General features: G+C 43.6%; 1 protein-coding gene across 1 annotated transcript in view; it reads left to right on the forward strand.

Annotated features, from left to right (window-relative positions):
* Window positions 1–27,195, forward strand: part of axl (AXL receptor tyrosine kinase) — a 64,059-nt gene that overhangs the window by 11,112 nt on the left and 25,752 nt on the right. The window contains exons 2-7 of the mRNA XM_080429482.1: window positions 1,817–2,027; window positions 2,675–2,775; window positions 4,602–4,784; window positions 12,572–12,652; window positions 13,217–13,332; window positions 19,921–20,101. Of these exons, the coding sequence (XP_080285608.1) occupies window positions 1,817–2,027; window positions 2,675–2,775; window positions 4,602–4,784; window positions 12,572–12,652; window positions 13,217–13,332; window positions 19,921–20,101 (873 nt within the window). The remainder of the gene's footprint in view (window positions 1–1,816; window positions 2,028–2,674; window positions 2,776–4,601; window positions 4,785–12,571; window positions 12,653–13,216; window positions 13,333–19,920; window positions 20,102–27,195) is intronic.

The raw sequence follows: 27,195 nt of genomic DNA on the forward strand, positions 1-27,195 counted from the left end.
ACTTGATAACTGCAGGAATGAGTTGTTCTTCATGCTACAGTAGGGAGTGGCAATGGCGAAAAACAAAAACATGAGTGACTGACGCCTCACTGCGTCATTCATTGGAACGCTGAAAAAAAGTCTACGGCAGCTCAACTTCAGCTTTGCAGCTGGTCACGCCACGTGTCACAGTACGTGTCACACAACGCGTCACACAACGCGTCATGCAATGTGTCACAGCGCGTCAAGTGTTAAGACTGATTTATACTTGCTGGTGTTGCATGCAGTAAATAGCAGATCTACAAGCTCACAGCGCGTCACGTTGTGAGCTTGTAGATCGGCTATTTACTGAGCACGACTGAGGCTTTAGGTGTCAGTTTGTGTCTGTATGTTGCTGCTTCCATTGAAAATGACGTGCAGCCCGCTGCTTTGTCGCTGCCGGTGCTGTATGATTGACCACAGCATCAGTCAGGTGACCATGACACTACTCCTCCCTGGCCTTTAGTGACAGCTGAGCCTGGGCAGCACCCTATGTTTTTCCTTTACTGATGCTAATGTATTCTTTTTGTTTGTTTCTACTTCATTGCCATTACGCGCTAATGTTTGTTAGTTTATATTTCATTGCTTTTGTTTTGTTTGAACCTGTACAGCACTTTGGTTGACCTGGTCATGTTAAATGTGCTCTATAAATAAATGTTTAGTTGAGTTGAGTAGTACACTTAAAGCATATAACTGGAATGACATAATTTCACCAAATACCGTATAGCCTATATGTGCAGTTTAATTTAAATCCATTTGGAAATAATAAATACATAATTGGGGTCAATGACACTTTGGTTGACACAGCATGTTACCGAGTATGATAAGTGATTGGCTATTCACCAGGAAGCCATGAAATAAACAGAACTAAACATCAGGTTAGACCAGACTGTTTTTCTTAAAGATTAGTCATGGAAAATGTGAACCTTGTTGTCTCTTTCTGTCAGGCAGAAATAACAGTTTTAGCATCATGTGACTGATGGTCCTAGTTTGGTCCTCACCATGGGGTCTGATGACCCCCAGTGGGTTTTAAGTGGCTTCCAGGGGGTCTCCAGCTAAATGACTGATAGTTAGGAACCAAATGGACACTAATGGGTCTGTAACTCTGAGAGTGCACATATGGAACATAAAGGGTCCATTTGGTTCCATTTGTACACTCTCAGTGTTAACTTAATTAATATATTGGATTATGAAATTATGTTCTTTTTTAATTTGAATCACATCCAGAATTATCATTATTATTATCTTGTTGTTGTAGCCTATTGTATAGTTGTTAGGAATCTTGTGAAACATGATGCCACATCAACATTTCACTGCTTGTACCTGTACAGCATAAATAATAAATAAATACTGATGATTTTACAGTGTAGATTGGGGGTCCCAGAGATGAAACATTGTATCTGAAGTGACTAATCTTCTTTCCCTTCAATCAATTTGCCCACTGCTATAGTGCAGCAGTCCTAAGCATTAAGCTTTATACGCACAAAACAAGTCCTCAGAGACAATAATTCTCATAAAAAATATATATGTTGCTCCGAACTGAAAAAAAGCCACAGGCCTACATGACGCAGCAATCAAATAATATATAAAATGGCTCTTACAGTATCAAATGGGTGTGTGTGGAATAATGCATATAAAACTGGGGGTCCTTTTGAAATGAAATATGTTGAGAATCACTGAACCACATCGAGAAATGGCACACAAACAACGTGACGCCTCTTGTATGTTGTCGGCAACGTAAAACTCACTCCAAATTCACCAACATTTATCCTCCATCTCTCTCCTCATTGATCCACAGAGCTGGAGTTCGTGCGGAGCCCCACTACGGTGATCTCCTCTCTGGGTAGGCCTGTGACGTTGCTGTGCAGCCTGAAGGGCCACGGGGGCGAGGAGGAGGACCCCCCCGACGTGCTGTGGCTGCGGGACGGAGAGGCTCTGGACTACGCAGACACCAACCAGGTCCAGTTCCCCGTGGACGGAGACAGCTGGATGATCATCAGCACGCTTAGGTTGGCTGCAGTTTGAGTCCAGATGTTCTGTGAAGTTTGTGTGTGTGTGTGTGTGTGTGTGTGTGTGTCTGTCTGTCTGTCTGTGTGCTCTAGCTGGAGGGTGAGCAGTGTATTGATGAACATACACACAAACAATCCTCAGCATCCATTTGTTCTTTATTTCCCTTACTCATGTCTAAATGTGAGAGTGTGCAAATGGTAAACTCTGCAGGTACAAGTGGTAACCCACTCTCAAGAGTTACGAATTGAAAAATTGATGATATCCGTGGAGTGCATCCCAAATGTCCTGTGATGTCCTGTGATGTCTGTCTGTCTGTCTGTCTGTCTGTGTCTGTCTGTCTGTCTGTCTCTGTCTGTCTGTCTGTCTGTCTGTCTGTCTGTCTGTCTGTCTGTCTGTCTGTCTGTCTGTCTGTCTGTCTGTCTGTCTGTCTGTCTGTCTGTCTGTCTGTCTGTCTGTCTGTCTGTCTGTTTGTCTGTCTGTCTGGGGACAGATAAATGAGAGTGTAGACAGAGGTCATGTCAGGACATGGTGATCCTCTCATGGTTTGCTCATGGTCCATATACAGGATAGAGAAGGTGCATCTTCCAGACATAATAGAGAAGGTGCATCCTCCGGACATGTCTCTCATGGTTTGTTGTCCATACAGGATAGAGAAGGTGCAGCTTCCGGACATGGGCTCCTATCGCTGTGCTGTGTTGTCAGAAGAACACCAGACGCTGTCTGACACGGGCAACATCCAGCTGGAGGGTGAGCAGTGTGTTCATCCACACACACACACACACACACACACACACACACACACACACACACACACACACACACACACACACACACACACACACACACACACACACACACACACACACACACACACACACACACACACACACACACACACACACACACACACACACACACACACTCGTTCATTATTTAAGCTGGAGCAAATATAAGCAAGGACATGAGTCATGTCCCTATTTCCCTGAATCATGTCTACCTCTGAAAGTGCACAAATGTAACCAAATGGACCTGTCTACTTGGCATATATATACATACATGCCAGTTACACATATTGATGAATTAACAACATATATGGAGGCAAACATTATGCATATCCATCGTTTTGATTTACATATTTACACGTTTACTCCCTAATTGCCCCCCAACACTCCAGTATGGGTGATGTTGTGTTGTAGCGGTGATGTGTACCACCCCTCACCTCACCTCATCTACGTCTACATCACCGTTAGAATGGGAACCAGCTGCACTGTAGACCCCCAGGACCAGAACTGAAAGCGACCCACTCTAAGGGGTGTAGTATGACACCCCCTACGGAGGCAATCATGAACATAAACATACACCCTCCATTTACATGAAGTCTGCCCTAGTCCTGTGTTGACCAGTGCTTCTCAAAGTGGGGGTAGCCTACTGCAGGGGGGTTCCAGGGGCGGGCAAAATGTGGAACCGTTTAACCACTTAAGCGCTATTTCAGAAATAGCTGATCTACAGTACAAGCTCACACGTTATGAGCAGTAAGAACAGTTTAAAAAAAAAAAAAAACTCATGTTGCTATGTCAGTGGTTCTCAAACTTTTTCATGTCAAGGACAGCAAAATGATATGTATTTGGCCACGGACCCCCATCTCAAAGTATTTTGTTCCAGGGACCCCCCAGAAGCAAAGATTTGAGTTACAAATGTTTGCTTTAAAACAATATATATTCCAAGATTTGCACACCTTTTCACGATTTCTCAAAAATAGCAGATCTACAAGCTCGTAGCGCGGCACTCGGTGCCGTGCTACAAGCTTGTATATCTGCTATTTTTGAATAGCCAAAGCGTAAAACAATGCTTTTTTTTTTAGCCCAAATCAAGTAGTGACACAGATGCGTTCCAGGTCTTAATGGATTAAGTATTTTGGATTTTGTTTTGGGCCTATGACATGCTCAAAACAGGTTATAATTTCACTATAATGTGACCAGCTAGAAGGTGATCCACTGAGAATGGACTGTATCTAACAATGACTATTCAAGCGCTCGGGTGGCGCTGTGGTAAAGTATTAGCTGCCCACCACCCGGAGGTTGTGGGTTCAAAAGGGGGTCCCTGCTGGTACCAACTCTTTTCAAATGTGGGGTCCTGTGGGCAATTGGTTCTCAAAGTGGGGTCCGGGGACCCCCAGGAGTCCTTGGGAGGGGGGGGGGGGGGGGGCTTCCAGGGGGTCCCCAGCAAAATGTGTTAGTATAGCATCACAATACGCCACGCTATGAGCTTGCAGATCTGCTATTTTCGAAAAATCTTGTAAATGTGTGCAAACCTTTTGACTATATATATGTTTTTTTAAAGTCTTATTTTTAAAGATTTATTTTTAAATCTGTGCTTCTGGGGGTCCCTGGGACAAAATATGTTGAGACGGGGGTCCGCGGCCAAATACATATCATTTTGGGGGTCCTTGACACGAAAACGTTTGAGAACCACTGCCATAGGCTTTGTCTAAGTATCAATGTCGGGGGTCCCTCCACGAAACAGTTCTGAGAACCGCTGGTGTTGAACTGTCTTGTGTTTCCCGTCCCCCTCAGGTCTGCCTCATTTCTCGGTGGAGCCCCAGCACATGTCCGTGGTGGCCAACGTGTCCCTGGGCCTGCGCTGCGTGGCCCACGGGCCCCCGGATCCGGTCCGGGTCATCTGGCTCCAGGACGGGGCCCCGCTCAACGCTCTGGCGGACCCAGTGGCCCTGTCACCCTCCACCCTCGACCTCACCGGTAAACGGCTTTCACACACTGTCACGCAGCACTCTGTTTCACATTACTCACACCGTCGCTGTCGGGGCAGAAACCTCTTATCTCCATATTCTAACTTTTTGTGTTTTTTCGTATAATCAACGTCCTACTCGATCTTACTACAGCGCAGTGGTGGAAAGTAACTAAGTACATTTATTCAAGTACTGTACTTAAGTACAATTTTGAGGTATTTGTACTTTACTTGAGTATTTCCAATTTCCAATACTTTTACTTCTACTCCACTACATCTCAGAGGCAAATATTGTACTTTTACTCCACTACAATTACTTGAAAACTTTAGTTACTAGTTACTTTTCAGATATAAACTATGATATTATAAAACATACATTAACCACTTTAGCCCTATTTTATACCTAGGCTATTTGAAAATAGCCGATCTACAAGCTCACAACGCGTCTCATCGCGACGCGTTGTGAGCTTGTAGATCTGCTATTTTCAAATATTTAGTACTTTTACTTTTGGTACTTTAAGTACATTTTGATGCCAATACTTTTGTACTTTTACTCAAGTAAATTTTGAATTCTGGACTTTTACTTGTAACAGAGTATTTTTATATTGCAGTATTGGTACTTTTACTTAAGTAAAGAATTTGAGTACTTTTTCCACCACTGCTTGAGTACAGCGTCCCACAAAAAGCATCTAAAGTAGCAGATCCACAAGCTCGAAACGCACATGTTTTATGTCTCTGCTATTAAGAGACATAAAGCATGTAAAACCCCTTCACCTATACAGAAAGTAAAAATAAAAGGGATATATATTAAATCGTTTCAATAGAGATCCTTATTTCATCCATGCATCCATGCTTTAACCCATTAAGACCTGAGGCGATTCTTTAAAAAAATCTAAATCCTAACAGTTTTTTGAAAAAAATTTTAAATAAAATTAGCAGATCTGCAAGCTCGTAGCGCGGCACTCGGTGCCGCGCTATGAGCTTGCAGATCTGCTATTTTTGAATAGCCCAAAGAAATCTAAAGTGACACAGATGCGTTCCAGGTATTAATGGGTTAAATCCTGAAAAGTAACAGTTTTGGACATAAGAGGTATATTTTGGTTAAAACAAAACATGTATTGTTAAAAACTTCTAAAGCTCTGTGTTGTGATAGTAATCATTGCTCCCCAGGGGGGTCTCCCTGTCCCTGAAGCTCATTCATCAGCTTGTTTTCCAATTCCAAGTTTGTCTGCTCATTCATTTGTGTCATGACTTCGTCACCATCGTCTAGTTTCACAGACTGAAAAAAACACACACACACACACACACACACACACACACACACACACACACACACACACACACACACACACACACACACACACACACACACACACACACACACACACACACACACACACACACACACACACACACACACACACGCACGCACGCACACACACACACACACACACACACACACACACACACACACACACACACACACACACACACAGACTGAAGCCCACTTATTTTACCTTGAGGAGGGGCAGGCTGAGTCAGAAAAGACGAATGGAATTAGGGAAGGAAGGAAGAAGAGATAGAGTGGCTGGGTAATAATAATAACAATAAAGGGTCCGGGTCTGACTCACGACAGCAGGTTGTCTGGTTCTGGTTCAACAACACACGCTCACTCACTACTCTGGAATGGACAGCTGCACACCAGCCCACCACACATGCACACACACACACACACACGCGCACGCACATGCTTTTTAGGGTCAGTTGTGGCCAAAGCTCAGGGACATTTATGGCTACAAAAAGGAAAACATATTTTACAATTGTATCCGTTTCAGTGGCTTCCAGGGAAGAGGCCGACCGTTTGATAAACATCAGTCTGATCTGTCGATTGCATAACATTGCACATCAGCATGACAATAACACACACACACACACACGATATCACAGAGGATAAAACCTACAATAAAGCTCTAAGACTTATTTCCACTGTGGTCCTCTAAAAAACATAAAAACAACCACATAATGTACAACCAAGACACCTATACAAAACACAAGTAGCAGCACCAGGCAATAGCAGCATGCAGCATTTCAGTTTACTGTCAAACAGACAGTCTATGTATGTACTTTTTTACATTGTTTCCTTTTTCTTTTTCTATTAAACTAAGAATATAATAAAAGCAGGGGTGAAAGAAGGGCATTGCCAACTAGAAAAAGCTAAAATATGTTAAACATGTTAATCCCCAGGGAAGTAGGGAAGACTGATTCATCCTGTGAGCATGGATGCACAACACATATGCCGTCACACTTAGCTCTAAACCCAGATAGTTTGACACCTGTCGTGCACAGACGCACACGCGATAAATCAGTCTTCCACAAACCAGTCTTCTTTACACGCACATCCAAGGAGACAGACAGCCTCTATCATGACTCATGACAGCTACCGGTATCTGAATTTCGTCTTGTTTATTTCCTCCTTGTGTCTCTACCACGTGATGCAGCAAGACATGGCAAGCACTTTGTGGCTTCTTGGACATCAAAGAGTACTTTTGACCTGAATTCTTGGCTGTCTTCCAACAATTAAGCCTGTCACACACACATTAGATCACAACGTGAAGGGCCGGTGTGTGTCTGTGATTCACTTTAAATGCAAGGACTTTTACTTGTAGAAAAACAGAGTATTTCTACATTGTGGTATTGATACTTTAAAAAAAAAGTAAGAGATGAGTACTCATCTTCCACCTCTGGAGTTAACCCTCAGTAAAATTCCTCAGTGTCTATTAGTAGTATATACAAATGTAACCAAATAGACCTGTAAAGATCATGTCGTCTTGCAGGCGACATGATCTCATCTATAGGTCACTATAGGACACCATAGGTCATCATCGGATGTCGGCCTTCCGCTCCTCCGATGGTGTAAAAAAAAAAAAAAAAGAGAAGGAAGGGCCGACACAAACGGAGAGTGGCACAATCGCGTGATGTGAACGCAATGAGCCTCGGTTCATTCATTCGCGGCATGCAGCAGTCGCCGGTCAGACAACAAGACCTCATCATTCCTGCCTCGATCCTCCCCAGAGCAAAAAGCCCCCGTGAGAGTCAGTGTTTTACCCTTTCAATGTTGAATGAACGCTCAAGGCTTTCGTTGTGTGTGTGTGTGTGTGTGTGTGTGTGTGCGTGCGTATGTCCTTTTTTGCGATGGCATGCTCTTCCAGGGCTCGGTACCCTCTGTTCTTTTTCAGGCCACCACTCCACACAATGGAGGCATGCTCTCCTCAGCACGGCACCGCGCCACACAACACGCTGTGTGTGTGTGAGTGTGTGTGTGTGTGTGTGTGTGTGTGTGTGTGTGTGTGTGTGTGTGTGTGTGTGTGTGTGTGTTTGTATGAGTGTGTGGCAGGGGGGGACTGTATGTGTGTGGCGGGACTGGTAGTGTTGGGATGTTAGATAATAGATTTGAATGTCACATGTTTCTGTGTGTGTGTGTGTGTGTGTGTGTGTGTGTGAGTGTGTGTGTGTGTGTGTGTGTGTGTGTGTGTGTGTGTGTGTGTGTGTGTGTGTGTGTGTGTGGAATGTGGTTTTGAATGTGTGTGTGTGTGTGTGTGTGTGTGTGTGTGTGTGTGTGTGTGTGAGTGGCCCTGTGAGTCACCATATCTTGAGAGAGGACTCATTCACTTGTGAATGTCAGCGTGTGTCAGAAGGTTCTGCTCCCTCTCAGAGGCCCTCAGAACCACAGCCAATACAACGGTTTAACTCAGTGTGCAACTGGAACCAGTAAAGCAGGGGTCTTCAACGTTTTACAGGTCAAGGACCCCTAAGCCGAGAGAGAGATGAAGCAGGGACCCCCACTACATATTGTATAAAATGGTGTTGCAGATTAAACCTTTTCATAGATTTCATAGATAGCTTCATAGACTTGTTTGACAGCACTGTCATCAGTGTATTTTCAGACAATTAAAAACAACTCTCAGTACTTCGTCAACTTTACTTGACCTTTGACCCTGTACTTGGTCTGCTCCTTTTCCCTCTACACCAAACCCTCTACTGAAAAATAGCCGATCTACAAGCTCACGACACGTTTGCAGCGCGAGGCGTTGGGAGCTAGTAGATCTGCTATTTTTGGCTGGCGTTCTCCACAGAATATAGGGATGCTAGGGTCCAAGTGGTTCATGTAAATAAAAGAAAAAGGTCCCATCACACAAAGATTTGGAGACCCCCCTGTAGTAACTCTGAGGACCACCTAGGGGTCCTGGACCCCCTGTTGAAGACAACTGCCATAAAGGGGCCATTTATGAGACTCTGAGAGAGACTCTCAGGGTTACAAATGAATGAAATAATTTGACCTCTTCAGACTCCACCTTTAGCCTACAGGTAGCACTTGACCTAGTTATGACGACCATGTAGCCTTACGGTGCCTTGGTCATATGTTCTCATGTTTTTGTTACTTAGGCTTGTTCTTTCTTGACCATGAGGTTAAAATGTAATTAAATAGCATGTTATTTAGACGGTTGCCAGGTTCATTGTTTACCTGGTATCTTAACCCTTTAAGACCTGTAACGCATCTGTGTCATTTTAGATTTCTTTGGCTATTCAAAAATAGCAGATATACAAGCTCATAGCGCGGCACCGAGTGCCGCGCTATGAGCTTGTAGATCTGCTATTTTTTGAAAAATAGTGAACATTTGTGCAAATCTTTGCTTCTGCGTCTTCTAAATCCTAACAGTTTTTTTTTATTTTTACATATGTTGCTATAATATCAGTTTTTGCATGTCAAGGACCCCCAAAATGACATGTATTTGGCCGCGGACCCCCATCTCAAAATATGCTCTTCCAGGGACCCCCAGAAGCAAAGATTTCAGTTGCAAATGTTCGCTTGAAAAAATATATATTGAAAGATTTGCGCAAATTTTCACGATTTCTCAAAAATAGCAGATCTACAAGCTCATAGCGCGGCACTCGGTGCCGCGCTATGAGCTTGTATATCTGCTGTTTTTGAATAGCCGAAGTGTAAAATAATGCTTTTTCGCTCAAATCAAGAAGTGACACAGATGCGTCCCCTGGTCTTAAAGGGCTAATAGTCTCAATGTACAGATTATTACTTTGATAGTATATTGTTTAGGCTGATGCCAGGTTCTCGGTTTACCTGGGATCCTAGTTTAGGTACTTGACTACACTGCCTCTCCGCATTTGATGTATGTGTTTACCTTGCTCATTGTACGTCGCTCTGGTCAAAGAGTGGCTGCTGAAGTGCCTACATTGTAAAATTGAAAATTATACTTTTTTTGGGTGGGACAAAAATGGGTGCATTCTGGAGCTACAGTATGAGAAACATCCTCTACCATACACATTGATTCAATTAATGAGTTGCAGCTCTAACGGTTCACAAACGTAAACAAGCCAATACATTTTTGTTAATTCTCGAGGTGATTGACTCAGCGCTTGATAGAATGACTAACACCATGACACAACCAATAAACACATTGTATTTCGAGGCTGTAGAGGTTTGTTTACGTTGGTAATGTTTGCACACACAGTAGTGAAACCGATATGAAACTGATATACGAAAGTTTCAAATTGCTGGGCGCCTTAAGGCGCATTCCACATATAGTCTCTAATGCAGCCTGACACCGAGCTGTGGGTTTGATTCCCGAGCCCAACAACTTTTGCTGCGTGTCACTGCCCGTCTCTCTTCCTGTTTCCTGTCATTCTACACTGTACAATCCAAATAAAGGTAAATAAAAGCCCCAACAAATTTAGTTTCAAATTGCACATTTTCTATCTACAAATCAAACTGAATTCATTCAACTTGATATTTAATGTGCGTAATATAACCCTAATTTATGTGTTCAAACCAATCCTGGATTGGGGCCTTTAAAGTTGGTGTAAGTTACATTTTTGTAACATGCGGGTCTACCCGTCTCTCCAGCTGTTTAGTAAACAGAAAAGTACATACCAGTTTAATCCAATCAGGAGAGAGAACTCATACAGGGTATAGGAAAAACGTGAAGTTGGAAGTGTTTGATGAAACGTAAAATTAGCAGACAAAATTGGAACTGGAACATTGTAAAATTGAAGCTGATAAATGGGTTCTCTCGCCTGATTGGACAAAATTGGTATTTCACCTGGAAATGTATGTTCTGATTAACTAAAATAGTTGGAGAGACGGGGAGACCCCTGTTACTGAACAAACACTCTGTAATAAGTAATCGAGCTTTAACCTTTTAACAAAAAACATTTAGTTTTAACCCAAATATATCACTTACACTATACCTTTAATATGCAGCACCGGGACACTGTCTGTTACGTTATTATCCTAGTCTAATAATAACGAGGCAGAGAGAGAGGTTCTGTTCAGTTTACTTCACATCAAGCCGGACACACTGTCAACAAACATTCTGTTTACATTGTTCACATTTCATACGGAAGGAGACTCCATGTGCGTCAGAGGAAATACACGCCATGACCCATCCAAAATATACAGCATGGAGTCAATCTCTTCACAGATGAAAGAGCACACCTTCAAAATGTTAAAAGAAAAAGAAAATGTTCCAGAGTCTCAAGGTGACAGCTGGCTTCCATTTCCAACTAGGGATTATTCTCCCACACATACACCCTTGTATCAACATGAAAGCATTAACGCTAATGCTAACCATAATGATCACAGATAAAAACCCTCTCGCCCTTACGGGACACTGAACTCTCTCTGAATCCTGTAACCTGTGTGTGAACTCTTAACGTCAGCGCAACGCCCGGCTCCGGATGCTGAGTCGGGATTTGGAGTTTGAGTGACGCTTTGGGCTCTATTGGTTTCACACCTGTGTGTTTGTTCCGTTTGCCTGGCCACGTATGAACAAGATCAGAAAGTACCCCAAAATAGGCAACCCTCAAGCTCGCAGCGCATTGTGACGTGATGTGCTTAGAGATCGACTATTTTCGGCACACGTCAGCCACATACAATGGCATTTAACCCATTAAGACCTGAGAAGATTCTAGAAATGTCTTCTAAATCCTAACAATTTTTTGAAATAAATTTTTTTTTTTTTCCTCGATTTTTCAAAAATAGCAGATCTACAAGCTCATAGCGCGGCACTCGGTGCCGCGCTATGAGCTTGTATATCTGCTATTTTTGAATAGCCAAAGACATCTAAAGTGACACAGATGCGTTCCAGGTATTAATGGGTTAAATCTGGCTTTGTGCCTAGCTGGAGTTGCTGAGTGGGGATTTAGAGTTTGAACGATGCTCAGGGCTTTCCCGTTTTGTGTCATGACTTGTTTTACGTTTGTTGGTTCAGGTTTGAACGGGACCAGAAAAGAGCCCAAAAAAGATGAAAAAATTGTAAAAAAAATATACTCCTGTATGAGCACACTTGTAGATTGGCTGTTTTTTGGCACACAATACTGTACATCAAAGTATAAATCTGCACTGAGGTGTATTGTTTTATGTAAGTGATATTTTCATTATCACCAGTGTGACACATGCAGCTGTAAAATATTTTGTAACAGAAACGTCTTGGGTTGTGAAGCAAGGGCCCAGGCCTTCTAGCCTGGCAAGTACACTACTATATTATAAAGCAATCTGTCGCGTGTACCAAATTCATGCAGTTTTAACATAATTCATTTTTAATTCAATTGTCCAACGTTCGGCCCTTTGTTCACTTTATCAAATTCAGTTTGGCCCTCTGAAAAAAGATAAATGAACAACTGCTGCCAACTCCTTATTCCCACCTCAAGCTGCTGAGTTTGAGTGACACTCAGGTGTTTTCCGCTTTCACACCTTCGTGTGGTTTTGCGTTTGTGTGTGCAGGTTTGAACCGGACCAGCACCTTCTCCTGCGAGGCTCATAACGACAAAGGAGTGGCCACCTCCGCCTCTGGGACAATCACTGGTAGGTGTCCTAACACACTGCTTCTCAAAGGGGGGTCCGGGGACCCCCAGTTGGTTCCTTGGGGGGGTTCCGTGGGGGTCCCCAGCTAAATGAAGAACAGTTTAACCACTTAAACCGTATTTTATATTTCAGCTATTCTTGAAGAATTGTTAATAATTTTGGAATATTTCTAAATGTTTTAAACAATGTACATCTACTCTTATGATTGGGGCCCTGGCACAAAATATTTTAGGATGGGGTTCTGCGGCCAAATACATAATACATTTTGGGGTCCTTGAGAACGACCAGAGTCGTTGTAAGAGGACCAAAGTTTATTCATGATGATTAACCCATTAAAGCTGGGGAAGCATCTGTGTCACTTTAGATTTTTGCATTGGCTATTCAAAAATAGCAGATATACAAGCTTGAGCTTGAACATCTGCTATTTTTGAACACCTTTGCACAATCTTGAAAGTGTTGAGAACTACTGATTTAGAAGGCATTTGTAGAATCGGCCTCAGGTCTTAATGGGTTAATAATAAATCATTTTCATTTCTATAATCTTCTTGTGGCTTTCCCCTCCAGTTCTTCCATCTCGGCCTCAGAACCTCAGGGCAGAGGAGATCACACAGACAAGTCTTTTGGTAGCGTGGCACCCTGGCTTCGGAGGAGACTACCCCATCATCCGCTGTTCTGTTCAGGTGAGACACACGTGTACACGAGAGGTCTGAGGAGCCTGTGCGTTCCAAATGGTGTGTCGACTGCCGAGGCACAATGGTGTGCTGTGAGGTGTGCCGTGGGATTTTCTCATGGCCTCACATTATTATTCCAATATATACAACTATTATTAACAGGTGTTATAGAGGCTATTTTGCACAGATATGAATCCCGTTGTGTCTTGAGATTTTGACTTGTCCTTTGGTGCGGCCTTGGGCACAAAACGTTTGAAAACCACTGGCGTGAGCCCCTCAGCTCTGAGTGAGTTACTCTACAATGCACTCAGGTGATTACTGTGCTTTAAGATGAACGCATATGGGTATCTGATACCCAGACTCTTCTCCCTTCTGGCTCCCAAACTGTGGAATGAACTCCAAATTGCAATTAGAACTGCAGACACGCTCCCAATCTTCCGCCGTAATCTGAAGACTCACCCCTTCAGACTCCACCTTAGTCCGTAGCACTTGCCGTAGCACTTGCCGTAGCCTCGACGACCATGCAGCCTTATGCAAAGGATAACATGTCATTTAGATAGCATGTTATGTAGACGATGCCAGGTTCATTTGTTGACCTGGCATCCTATAGTGTGTAGCCTACAGTTCCAATTCGATTATTGATGTTTTGTGTGTGGATATTCTACTGTTAGACTGATGATAGGTTCTTGGTTTACCTATGATCCTAGATGACTATTTCTATGGATTTGATGTCGTGTTGTCCTTGCTTACTGTAAATCGCTCTGGATTAAGAGCGTTTGCTAAATGCCTATATTGTAAATTGTAAGTAGCCTTGGGAACCAACAGTTCCAGAGCCATGTGGTCCATACTGTAAGGCCCATAGGGGCAGGAGCCTATCTCCTGTTTCTGTAGCGTGAGGCAGCTTAATTAATGGACATGAACATCCCCCAGTCATGAAGTACAAGTACTGTACACCCCCCTGGACATGATGACGCTATGTCGCAGGGACTTACCCAGCCCGGGGACTGCACCTCGACCTCCCAATCTCAGGGCGGACACTCTTAACCACAAGGCCACTGAGCTGGTTCACTGTGCTTTACAAGAGATGAATTGTTACTGTCTATGTATATGGGTATCTGTAGTGTCTTGTCTATGTCAGTGGTTCTCAAACTTTTTCATGTCAAGGACCCCCAAATTGACACTTATTAGCCCGCGGACCCCCATTTCAAAAGATATGCCAGGGACCCCCATAAGAGAAGATTTTTCACAGCTCTAGCAGTGATTCTCAACCATTTTATTTTCAAGGACCCCCAGTTTCACATGCATTAGGGCTACAGACCCCCATTTAATGGCATTTCTATCACTTGGACCGCAATTTATATTGTAAAATCTATGTCAATTTAACTCTGAGAGTCCATTTGGTTCCATTTGTACACTCTCAGAGTTACAGACCCATAAGGGTCCATTTGGTGCCTAATCTATCATTTAGCTGGGGACCCCCCTGGAACCCCTGGGGGTCCCCGGACCCCACTTTGAGAACCAATGTCTTATGTTGTGTTGGGTTTGTGCGTGCGAGGTGGCCTGTTGTGCAGGTGGGGAGGTAGGGGAGTAGCCATGGAGTTTGTACGTATGTAAGGGTCTTTCATACCCTACCCGGGTCATATTGGGCTCCCTCCCCCCAGGACCATGGCCTGAACACCATAGTGCTTATTTCTGTGCTTTATAATGATTAGCTATTATACACACAACGGGCGGCGGTGGTATATCCTGATTATGGATGCTGTTGGCATGACTCAAAGCGGAGTGCCATAACCACTTAAACCCTATATACTTAGTTGACCCCCCCCCCCCCCCCCCGGCCCTATCCTAGGACAGGTCTCCTCCTGTTTTCGCTCTACTCCCAAATATCTTCGCTGGAAATAGACGATCTACAAGCTCAACAATGTGAAGAGTTGCGTTGCTTCCAACACATTATGTTGCTATAGCCAGAACCTGTAGAGCGTAGTTCTTTCATTAAACAATGAGGAACTTCAATGCGTTCCAACAGGTAGTTCAAGTTATATTATAATGTTATGTACAGTCTTCCGTGTGACGGGGCCACTTTTACGGGGCAGATTATTATTATTATTATATATTTTGTTCTTTTTACGGGTACCTCTTCTTGGCGAGCACTTTAAACAACACATCACTCTATGGATCTATAAAATGGGCCCCCACCCCCCCTGCTCTCCGCTGAGCATGACCTGCAGCTTTGCTACGGAGGATTCTTGGAGAGAAAAGAGGGCTTTTCTTCTCTTTTTGCTTCTTTCTTTCTTTCCTTTAACTCTTTGTTGACCCCTCCCTCCCTCACTTCGCTTTATTCACGGAGCGGAGGGCTCGGGTTTCACTCTGGGAAAGCGGCCTTGTGCGCTAATCTGATGTTGGACCACTCCCTCTCTCTCTCTCTCTCTCTCTCTCTCTGTCTCTCCCTCATGTCTCCTGTTCTGTGTATTTGTGTTATATACTTGTGAGGACATCAACAGTTTAAGACAGTGATTTCATGAATGCCATTTTTAGAAAAAATACGTTTCTTTTTAACCATAATTTCTTAAGCCAAAAAATTGCCGATATACAAACCCAGTGCGACGCGTTGTGGGCTTGTACATCGGCTATTTTCCGGTGCCCAACAGTGTAAATCAGGCATAACTCAATCCCGAATCCCTACAAAAAAATAAACATCTAAATGTTTAATCTTAAACCTATAACCGTCGGTTATAGGTTGTATAACGTCTCGCTACAAAAAATACAATTTTCAACCGTAAAACCCCCCAAAATGTATTGTGAGGACCAGGAAAAAACCCATCCTCACAAAGTCTATTTCTCATATTCTATACTTGTGTTGGGAGACATTTGGTCCTCACTAGTATAGTAATACAAACATACACAGACTCTCTCTGTCCTGTCCTGTGGCTGTTCAGCCATGTCACTGGGTTGTGCCAGAGGAGAGGGAACATTATTTTCTGCAGGAGAAAGGGGAGCGCTGCGCCGCGCTTCAGCAGCACCACCCCAAAACGTCTGGTTCTAATAAAGACGCCCCTGACGGAGCCCTCCGCCCGTATACCCCATGCTGCTGCTGCACCCCCACCCCAGACACACACACACACACACACACACACGCACACACGCACGCACACACACACACACACACACACACACACACACACACACACACACACACACACACACACACACACACACACACACACACACACACACACACACACACACACACACACACACACACACACAGGGGAATAAGCCAAGGGGCCAGCTCTACAGCAGAATGTGGAGAAATGTTTGAATTTTAATGCGTCATTGTGCCGTTTCAGAGGAGTTTATTGTACTAGGACTAGGAGAAACTGCAAGAGAAAGACAGGGATGAATAAGGCTGGAAATGCATGGAAGGAAGGAAGGAAGGAAGGAAGGAAGGAAGGAAGGAAGGAAGAAAGAAAGAAAGAAAGAAAGAAAGAAAGAAAGAAAGAAAGAAAGAAAGAAAGAAAGAAAGAAAGAAAGAAAGAAAGAAAGAAAGAAAGAAAGAGAAAGAAATGAGAAAGAAAGAAAGGAAGGAAGGAAGACAAAGCATTATGCTTTGTTGTACAACGTGTGTTGGGCACCAGGAATAGCCGATATACAAGCTCACGACCCATTGCGGATGCGACGCATTGTGAGCTTGTAGTTCGGTTATTTCAGTCTGTGAAACTGTAGTGCGATGTAGTAGCATAAATTAGGCATTTGAAGACAAAAATAAATAAATGAATGAATGAATGAATGAATGAATGGATAAAGGAAAAGAAGAACAGGAAGGCAGAAAGAGCGAGCGTGACAGAACAACAGGAAGTGCTGCGGCGGTGACAGTGACAGCAGGTACACGGCGGACAGTGACACAGACTGAGGGAATGCTCTGACTGGGTGACTCACTGCATGGCAGCTTATTACATTAACCAGGCCTGTTTACTGGCTGAACGCTGATTCTCTGAGTCAGCCATGACTCCTCTCTCTGACTGACACACACACACACACACACACACACACACACACACACACACACACACACACACACACACACACACACACACACACACACACACACACACACACACACACACACACACACACACACACTCCTCATTCATAAACATTCCTCGGTTCCGCTAAAGAAAGCTGACCAGCTCTGCTGCTAATTGCATCCACTCCCTCCCAAGACATTTATTTTTTCTCCCTGAGTCGTACAGTACATTGGGTTCGATCATAATAACCCACTTATCCACTTATGTGTCCTCGGTTTGAACACAAGTGGGTGTTATATCGTTGTGTTACTATAAACTGAGACTGTGGTCCTCATTGTTCAGACCAGGTACAACTTTATACTGGTTCGGTTCTGACCAGCGCGCTGTGTCGTATCAACCCCACCTCCTCTCTATATATCCTTGATCCCCACCTACAGTAAGACAATCTGTTCATTTAACAAATCAATCACTCATGGTTTATTATGGCATTCCACTCCCCTCTCCCTCAAACTTTGATTGATTGATAAACTTTAATTGATTGATTGATTTATTGAATACTTTATTAGCAGTTTGCAAAAAAAAAGTACAGTTCAATACAGAAATGTAAACAGCATGTGGTACAGTCAGACATTAAGGCTAAAAGGATAACACAAAAAAAGTCCTGGGGACTTGTTTCTATTGTGGTCCTATGTATTTAATTCACCAACATAGCGTAAAAAAATAACACAAACATACATGTCATCAACAAATACAAAACACTATGTACAAAGGCGATAAAAGAAAAAAGTCAGCAGTGAATGACACCTCCTTTCGATGGAAATTTACATTGACCTCCCCTTGTGATCTCCTGATAGATGATTTTTCAGGCCAATTTTGAAAGAAACCAGTGGTACACATTTTGGTGGCAGAGCAGTAGAATGAGAATGTTTGGTCTATTTTTGGGTGGAACCAGATCATGGTCCCTCTAGTGTTGTGGCTGTGGGTTAGAGCACTGCATTGGGAGCGGGATCCCGCGGTACCCCAGGACCCAACGCATATCTTGCGGGCGGTATTTAAATACCCACGGTCAGGAACAGGCGGTCAAAATAAAACCTGCGGGCCCCGCAAAATCCTGCATCCTCCCGCAAAATCCTGCATCCTCCCACAAAAAAACATATGTAGAGCTTATATATAAGATATGAATATGCCTACATGCAGAGGAGAAGTAATTTCCCCTACTGTGCTGCGGACAGTCTCTCTCTCTCTCTCTCTCTCTCTCTCTCTCTCTCTCTCTCTCTCTCTCTCTCTCTCTCTCTCTCTCTCTCTAAAAGTAAAAGTACAAAAGTATTGTCATCAAAATATACTTGAGTACTAAAAGTAAAAAGTAATCCCGAAGTAGTAAATGTAATCCCGAAGGGAGCGGGATTAAGAAAGCAGGGCTCTACTGTGGGTGTCACTCACTTTGGAGAAGTAGTTAGAGGTATGAGGGTTATGAGGGCACTGTCCCTTTGACTATCCTAAATACCATAAATCACATTTTTATTTGCTCAACCCTGTCTGAGTTATATTAATTTCTTCCTTTATTTCAAGCATAATGGATGTTTTTGTTGATCAATTGTCAGACATCAAAGGAAAATTCATAAATGTACTGTTTGTCAAATAAGGAAACACTAGACTCATTGCCTTTTATTGTTGTGTAGTCGCGACGCAGACTGTTTATGCCTACTGTTGTGCCTAGCCAACAGGCCCATTCTGGGATTCTTAGATGAAGCCGAAAACACAATTGAAAACGGTCTTTCACCTGTGATGATTTTAAAGAAAGATGAAACAGAAAAGTCAGTTGAAAACAATCTTTCACCTGTGATGTTTTTAAAACCGTCCGACTTGCGTGCGGCCGCCGGTAGCTGTGTTGTGATGAGTCACCAGCTGAGAACAATAAGTGCAGACTGGAGTCCCTTCATGTGGTTTCTCAGCGTTGTTACTGACGGACGGAGCTCATTTTCTCCCTCGTGTGCCTCTTTAAACCTGTTTACCACTGAGAGAGCATTCTGCAAAGGCAGCAGGTTTCTCTGCCTGTGATCTCTCTCTCTCTCTTTGTTGATGACGCTGTGCTTTCTGTGAGTGTTGCACCTCGCTGAGCCTGGCTCACATCCACATGGGAAAATGAGTGTCGTGCTGAGAAATACGCTTTAAAAGGCATTTTTTACACAACTACCGCCAACCTGGACCCCTGTTCATTTAACTCTGAGAGGGTTCATATGTAAGCCAGATGATCAGCTTTAAAGCTGCAATCCGGAACAGTTTTTTGTTGTGTACCTGAGAGTATGTTTGCAATGGTTGGAGGAGGTCTCCCTACTAGACATTTAGACCCTGGTGTCAGGTAGGACAACTACTAGTTGACAAGTAGCCCTGCCTGAGGTTCATAAATCCAATATTCCCCCCGGCCATGCAGGGATTACGTCTTGTGAGAGCAGGAGAAGTTTCTGGCGTCCCAAGTAGGAAGACCCGGGTTAAAATCCCGGACATGTCAGATCATGTCATTCAGACTCATGTTATGGTGTATAATGTGATTATGTCTCTCTGCCCCATGCAGGCCAAGCACTCTGGGGACTCAGATGAACTGATACACAACCAGAACATCAACGTGCCCCCCGCCCGGCACCTCGTGGAGGACCTGGCCCCTCACCGCCTCTACGCTGTCAGAGTGGCCTGTCACAGCAGCCAGGGACCCTCCGAGTGGACCCCCTGGATGGAACTCCAGACCGAGGAAGGAGGTAGGAGCAGTGACCACTGACTGATTGATTGATTGATTGATTGATTGATTGATTGATTGATTGATTGATTGATTGATTGAATACTTTATTAGTCAGAAATGTAAACAACACAAGGTACAGTCAGACATTAAAGCTAAAAGGATAACACAAAAAAGTCCTGGGGACTTGTTTCCTATGTATTCAATTCCTCAACATAGCATAAACAATGTACACAATCAACAAATGTCATCAACAAATACAAACACTATATGTACAAAGGAGATGGGAAAATTACATTTACCTCCCCTTGTGTGTGTGTGTGTGTGTGTGTGTGTGTGTGTGTGTGTGTGTGTGTGTGTGTGTGTGTGTGTGTGTGTGTGTGTGTGTGTGCGTGCGTGCGTGCGTGCGTGCGTGCGTGCGTGCGTGCGTGTGGGTGTTTCATGTGCCAAATGCAATGTGCTGAGAGATTTTGAAAGTAATATAACTAAAGTAACTTTTAAGTATTTTGGGGGGCTTTTCTGAGCCTTTATGGGATAGGTAACAGCAGAGAGAGAGACAGGAAAGATGGAGAAAGTGCAAGAGAGTGACATGCAGGCAGTGACTGGTCCGGCTGGCTGGCCTGGAATCGAACCGGGGGAGTCGCTGCCTGTCAGGCATTAGGGCCCATGTGGTACTATGTACTCTTATGCTGTCGCGTTTTTCGGGAAGATTCTCCCCAAAATAGGGACATCAGGGTTAATGTGGTTCAAACTAAGTTATATTTTGTTGGAACGATGTTGTCAGCCACCACAATAACCAAACCTGTGTTTTTTGCCTGGATGACAGACTGGACGCTGACTGTGGCTCTTAGAAATACCAGGCCAGTTTTTAAATGTAAACGGTCGGCGTTCTGCAGGACCAGGTCTGGATAAAGGAGGGAGTGAGAGAGGGAGGGAGGGACAGACCCTAGATGGAGAATTTGAAAGGTGGGTGGGGGATGGAGAGGCTAAAGCCTGAGTTGTAATCACTTACATGTGGGTGTCACGCAACTGAAAATAGCCGATCGACAAGCCCACAACACGTTGCACCAGCGACGCGTTGTGGGCTTGTAGATCGGCTATTTCCGTTATTCGCCGCACCGCGAAGTATGTAGGGATTAAGTGGTTAAGTCAGAGTAACATACTGCTGCTACTTCTGCGTTTGCAGAGCTAGGCGAGTGTGTGGAAGGTGGGTGGGGGTTGGAGAGGGCCAGTGAAAAGTGGGTGGGGGGGTATAGGAGAGGGAGAGGGTGTAAGCTCTCTTGAAAGGCCCTCAGTTTGGGACTGGCGGTAAAAAAAAACCCAACTGTGTCAGGCTAATGCCAGTAATGCTAGGGCTGCAGTCTGTTTGGGTTTTGAAAAACCTGAGGGGAGTTTTTTCCATGCCAACTCATGCTGTCTCTATCCCTGGATGAATGCAATGGAAAAAAGGGCAGAACCTCTCTACAGTACACTAAAAGCACGGAGTCTTCAACCACGGCCGGCGAGCGATGACGGGGTTTTCCGTACGTTGGCGTATTATACAGTAGCCTATGAACAAGAGATATTTCAGGACAGGCTTTTTGCTGTAAACAACAGAGGCAGCAGCAGCAGGGAGAAGTGGAATTCAGAACAAAATGGCTGAAATGGAGAAGGAAAGGTGTGGTTTAGCGGAGACGAATTAGCCACTTCTGCTGGGTTCCAAGAAGAAGGAAAAAAAGTTTCTGTTCTTGATATGACTCAAATTTCTAACCATCTCTATTTTGTTTTCAGAAGGGGTAATGTTTCTTGTCAGATTGTGTCATTTAAAACAATATTGTTTCATCCTAATTTTGGCAGCTCTCCTGGCGCGTGTCTAGTCAGCCTTTAATGTGAGGTAATGGTGTGAGGATGTGAGATAAGAATACCAGATAAGGAGGGGTCTGGCAGAGATAGTGAACGTTGCAGCAAGGGTGGAAAGAGAGAGAGAGAGAGAGAGAGAGAGAGAGAGAGAGAGAGAGAGAGAGAGAGAGAGAGAGAGAGGCAGAAAGAGACAAAGACAGAGAGAGAGAGAAAGAGAGGCAGAGAGCGTATATTTTTCCAGTCTTTCTTTCCGTGTGGTGAAGTGCTGGAGTATGACTCGTCTAAACTCATCTGTCAAAGTATCTTAACCCTTTAAGACCTGAAGCCGATTCTACATGTCTCCTAAATCCCAACAGTATTCTGAAAAACGTATGTTTCTATATAAAAAGGACAAAAATATGTTTTTTTGTGTTCTCCTGTGCGTACGTGCTCCTGTTGGCATAATTGTACGGTTAGGATTTTCAATGTGCAATATCACTATAGTAGATGATGATATTGAATATCATAATATTTATAGCGTGGACAACATCCTTATGACATTCATATTTTGGATGTTGCCTAAACCAGTGGGGTCAGGGGGTCCCCAGCAAAACCATTTGAACCTCTTTCTTTATCCATTTATATGTTGGCTGTTGAAATTCATTTTCAGATGGGGGGGGGTCCGCGGCCAAATATATATCAATTTGGGGGTCCTTGACATTAAAAGGTTTGAGAACGACTGGCCTAAACCAATATTTAAGATATAGCTGTTTGGCGTGTGTGCGTGCGTGTCATTTTTCTGATGCTCGTGTGTGCGTTCACGTTTTGATGAACATGTCAGTCACTCCTCAACATGTTGTACATCACCAGAGACCCTCCGCCCCCCCCCCCCCCCCCTCACTGCAGGCCGTTCTCACATCCTTAAAACTCAACAGAGGAATGTATTTCCTGCATGCTTTGTGAAACGAGCTGGACCCGTTCTTCCTCTCTCTCTCTATCTCTCTCGTTCACATCTCTCTCTCTCTCCCTCTCTCTCTCTGATCCACCACGCATTCCTCTTTCAGTCTTCTTCTTCTTCTTCCTCTTCTTCTTCTTATGGTCCGCCCCAGATGACCCGTGGTTCCACTTTCCAGGAGCCAAAAATAAGAGGAAGGGAACATAGAGCCCTGAGAGACACTGTGGGAAAAACTGACTGAGAGAGAGAGAGAGAGAGAGAGAGAGAGAGAGAGAGAGAGAGAGAGAGAGAGAGAGAGAGAGAGAGAGAGAGAGAGAGAGAGAGAGAGAGAGGGTGGGGGTGGTGGGGGGGGGGGGGGTTGAAACAACAAGCAAAAGGGAGCCATGAGATGGAGAGAGCCTGTCATGCTCCTACTGTAGTTCAGTGGTTCTCAAACCGTTGTCAAGGAGACACAATCATACTATACTGAGCAGTATTTCCACTTTCAATACTTTTACTTCTACTCCACTACATCTCAGAGGCAAATAGTGTACTTCTACTCCACTACAACTTATTCGAAAACTGTAGTTACTAGTTACTTTGTAGATTTTTATATTTATTACAAAACATACATTAACCACTTCAGCCCTATACATATCTACATTTTGTCCATTTGAAAATAGCTGCTATTTTCAAAAGATTTGTATAGATTTGAAAACTTGTGAAATGGGGACATTCTGCATAATGAGTACTTATACTTTTGGTACTTTAACCCTTTAAGACCTGAGGCGATTCTTTAAAATGTTTTCTAAATCCTAACAGTTTTTTGAAAAAAATAATCGAAAATCTTTTTTTTCAAGATTTTTCAAAAATAGCAGATCTACAAGCTCATAGCGCGGCACTCGGTGCCGCGCTATGAGCTTGTAGATCTGCTATTTTTGAAAGCCAAAGAAATCTAAAGTGACAGATGCGTTTCAGGTCTTAATGGGTTAAGTACATTTGTATGCCAATACTTTTGTACGTACATTTTCCCATTCCCCAACTCTCTCCCCATTTCCTGTCAGCCTACTGTCCTCTTCATCAATGAAGGCATATAAAAGCCCCAAAATAAATCATTAAAACAATAATTATAATGATTTTGAATTCCAGACTTTTACTTGTAATAGAGTATTTCTTCATCGCAGTATTGATACTTTTACTTAAGTAAAAAATGTGAGTACTTTTTCCACCACTGGTCATCTGACAGTAATGACATATTGTTCACATTGAGCTCCTCAGCACTCCAGTGTTGCCATGTCTGCTTATTATAAGTGAGTTTGGGCTTGTTTTTCTGTAAAGCGCTTGTAAATATTAGTGGTTGCAGGTTGTTGCAGGGTTTTTTTTGGAAGGGGGGGGGGGGGCTTGCTTTTAAAGTGTAGTTGCTTATTTGGGCTTGTCTTCCACATGTTTTCTATTATTGTTTAAACCAGTTGTTCTCAAACATTTTCATGTCAAGGTAAGGACCACCATGTATAGGTTTAAAGCGCGCTTGGCCTACCATACTTTTTTGTTTGTTGCCGCAGGTTGCTTATATGTCTCTCGCAAGATCTGGCAACACTGGTAGGAGCAGCGTTCGTCCACAGAGTGTTCAGTAGGAGAATGGAAAAGGTTCATCATCATTTAGCCACACAGCTGACTCATAATTCCATGTCTCTCTGAAACTAAACAAGAGGAGCGCAAACACATCTGTGTGTCTGTGCGTGCGTGCGTGCGTGCGTGCGTGCGTGCGTGCGTGCGTGCGTGCGTGCGTGCGTGCGTGCGTGCGTGCGTGCGTGCGTGCGTGTGTGCGTGCGTGCAGTCTGAACGAAACAAAGGACAAAGGAACCGAGCCACGTCATAAAGTAGCTCCAGAGATGTACTGTATCTCTGCAACCAATAACTACAACATGTACGGTAAAACTCTTTAATGTGTGGCGTTAACACATTCCGTCAACACACTTCAGCAAATATAAATGGGATTGGTATTTAAAGATAGTCAAAGGGACAGAGCCCTCAATACCCTCAAACCTGACTGACTACTTCTCCAAAGTGAGTGTGACACCCACAGCCACAACACTAGAGCGACCATGGTCTTGTTCCACCCAAATTTAGAACAAACATGGGTAAAATTCTCATTCTACTGCTCTGCCACCAACATGTGGAATGCCCTGGCACCATCCATTAAAGGGCCATTTTGCCGATTTTGCATCAAACCCCTATTTTTATCTAGGTCTAGGACCCATAAACATGATCCTGGTGTGTTTTTTTGTGTTTTATCTGTATTTTTTTATTTGTATCCATATCCTCAGAGACTATGAGTCATTTGACTCATAGTCTCTTTATCTCACCTTATTTCCTGACTACAATGTAGACCACACCCCCACGCAGCCTCCCCTCCCCACAAGGAAGGGCAGTGCCCCAAAGCATTATGGTCATTGTCAAACACACAGACTTCTATATTTTTCTGGCCATAGGGTGCAAATTTCAAATTCTGCAGTACTACAAATATTATTAACATTGAGTGACTGTAAGTTCTTCCAGGGGTGAAATGCTCCTTTAAAGATGGGGTGCCATGATATTTTTCAACCCTAAAACCTGATCATAAGGTATTATTATTTTGTAAGGATTTTTTTCAACAACAAAAAAGTGTACAGAAATTGTTAAAATTATGTTTTTATGTGGACACGCCTCCAGTTCATTAAGTATACCTGGTTCTCACCTTAGCACCTCCTCCACCACCTTAGCACCACCCACCTGTCCTTGTCCCTCCTCCTCCTCATGCCCACACCTGTTGTGTTATGATAATGAGGGGGAGGGTATGGCTTTGTGATGTCACTAAAGCGCTGTTTCTCTATTGGCACGTTTGACCCTCAAGGTTTCAGCCTCCAGGAAGAAACTCCAAATAGTCAGAGAAGACATAAAACACCATAAAAACACCACCGGGGGGCTTTATGAAGTTCTATCAACCTCATAGACACATGAAAAACAGAAAAAGTGCAAAACCATGGCACCACCTCTTTAAAGGATGTGTAACACACTGAAAAATCATCTATCAGGAGACGACAAGGGGAGGAGTCAATGTCATTTTCCCATCTCCTTTGTACATAATAGTGTTTTGTATTTGTTGATGATTATTGTGTACATTTTTTATGCTATGTTGATGAATTGAATACATTGGACCACAATGGAAACATTTTTGTGTTATCCTTTTAGCCTAAAATGTCTTACTGTACCACGTGCTGTTTACATTTCTGACTAATAAAGTATTCAATCAATCAAATAAATCGTCGCTGTCGGGCAGAACTTGTGTGTCTTTAGTCATACGTTCTTGTTACTACTTTTCATTTGTTCAATATCTATGAAACCCACAGTCACACTTTTACTTAAAACTATAAAAAAACAATATTTTTTTAAATTTGATTTTTGATATTGATATTGTTTAAATATGGAGATGAGAGGTTTCTGCCCGACAACAACAGTTTGTAACATGGATCTGAAGTCCCAAAATAGTTGCAGAGCTTTCCCTTCATCGTCATGGGAACAAACTCCCTCGAAAAACCCAGATGCTTGGAGGAGGTGGATGTTTGGCCACGATGATGTAATGCAACACATGTGTAGTACACACACACACACACACACACACACACACACACACACACACACACACACACACACACACACACACACACACACAGACAGACAGACGCACATTTACGTCACATTTAATCCCATTTAATACCAGCGGGGGACACAATGAAGAAGTGAACGTTAAACAACAGCCTCATCATGCTGAGTCCTGTCCTGTTGATATCAACCGCTAAAACTAAAACATCCTGATGTGGAACACCAGAGTGATCTAATATGAGAGTGACGACACCAGCGTTGACTCCTATTGTATAAGCATGGAATGCGGAAATGCTGGTTCTATCTCAATGAGGACCTTCCAATGTTTGGAACTACAGCCCACATGCAGCGGCCCGCTTTGCGGCGAGATCAAAGCGTGACGTTACTCTCTCTCTCTCTCTATGGGTCTGTGGAAAACGAGAGGGAATGCTTGTTATTGGATGTTACGAAGGTAAAGGGGCAGTCGGTAGCGCTGTCGCCTCAAAGCTAGAAGGTCCTGGGTTCGATTCCCGCCGGGGGATGCTGTGGGCGCTTGGGGCGTGTCTTCTCCTCCGCGTCACCAGCGCCCATACCCTAGGTGGGGTTGGCGAAAGGGCCTACTCTGTGTGGAGTTTGCATGTTCTCCCCGTGTCTCCTAGGGTAGTTAATACCCTCACAAAAACATGTAGTAATCGTGGTCACTATACCGCCTCCCCCTGGTCAGCCGGGGCGCCTGATGGAGG

This window comes from Gymnoscopelus braueri (genome assembly GCF_963280865.1).
Source record: "Gymnoscopelus braueri genome assembly, chromosome: 5".
NCBI classification, from domain to species: domain Eukaryota; kingdom Metazoa; phylum Chordata; class Actinopteri; order Myctophiformes; family Myctophidae; genus Gymnoscopelus; species Gymnoscopelus braueri.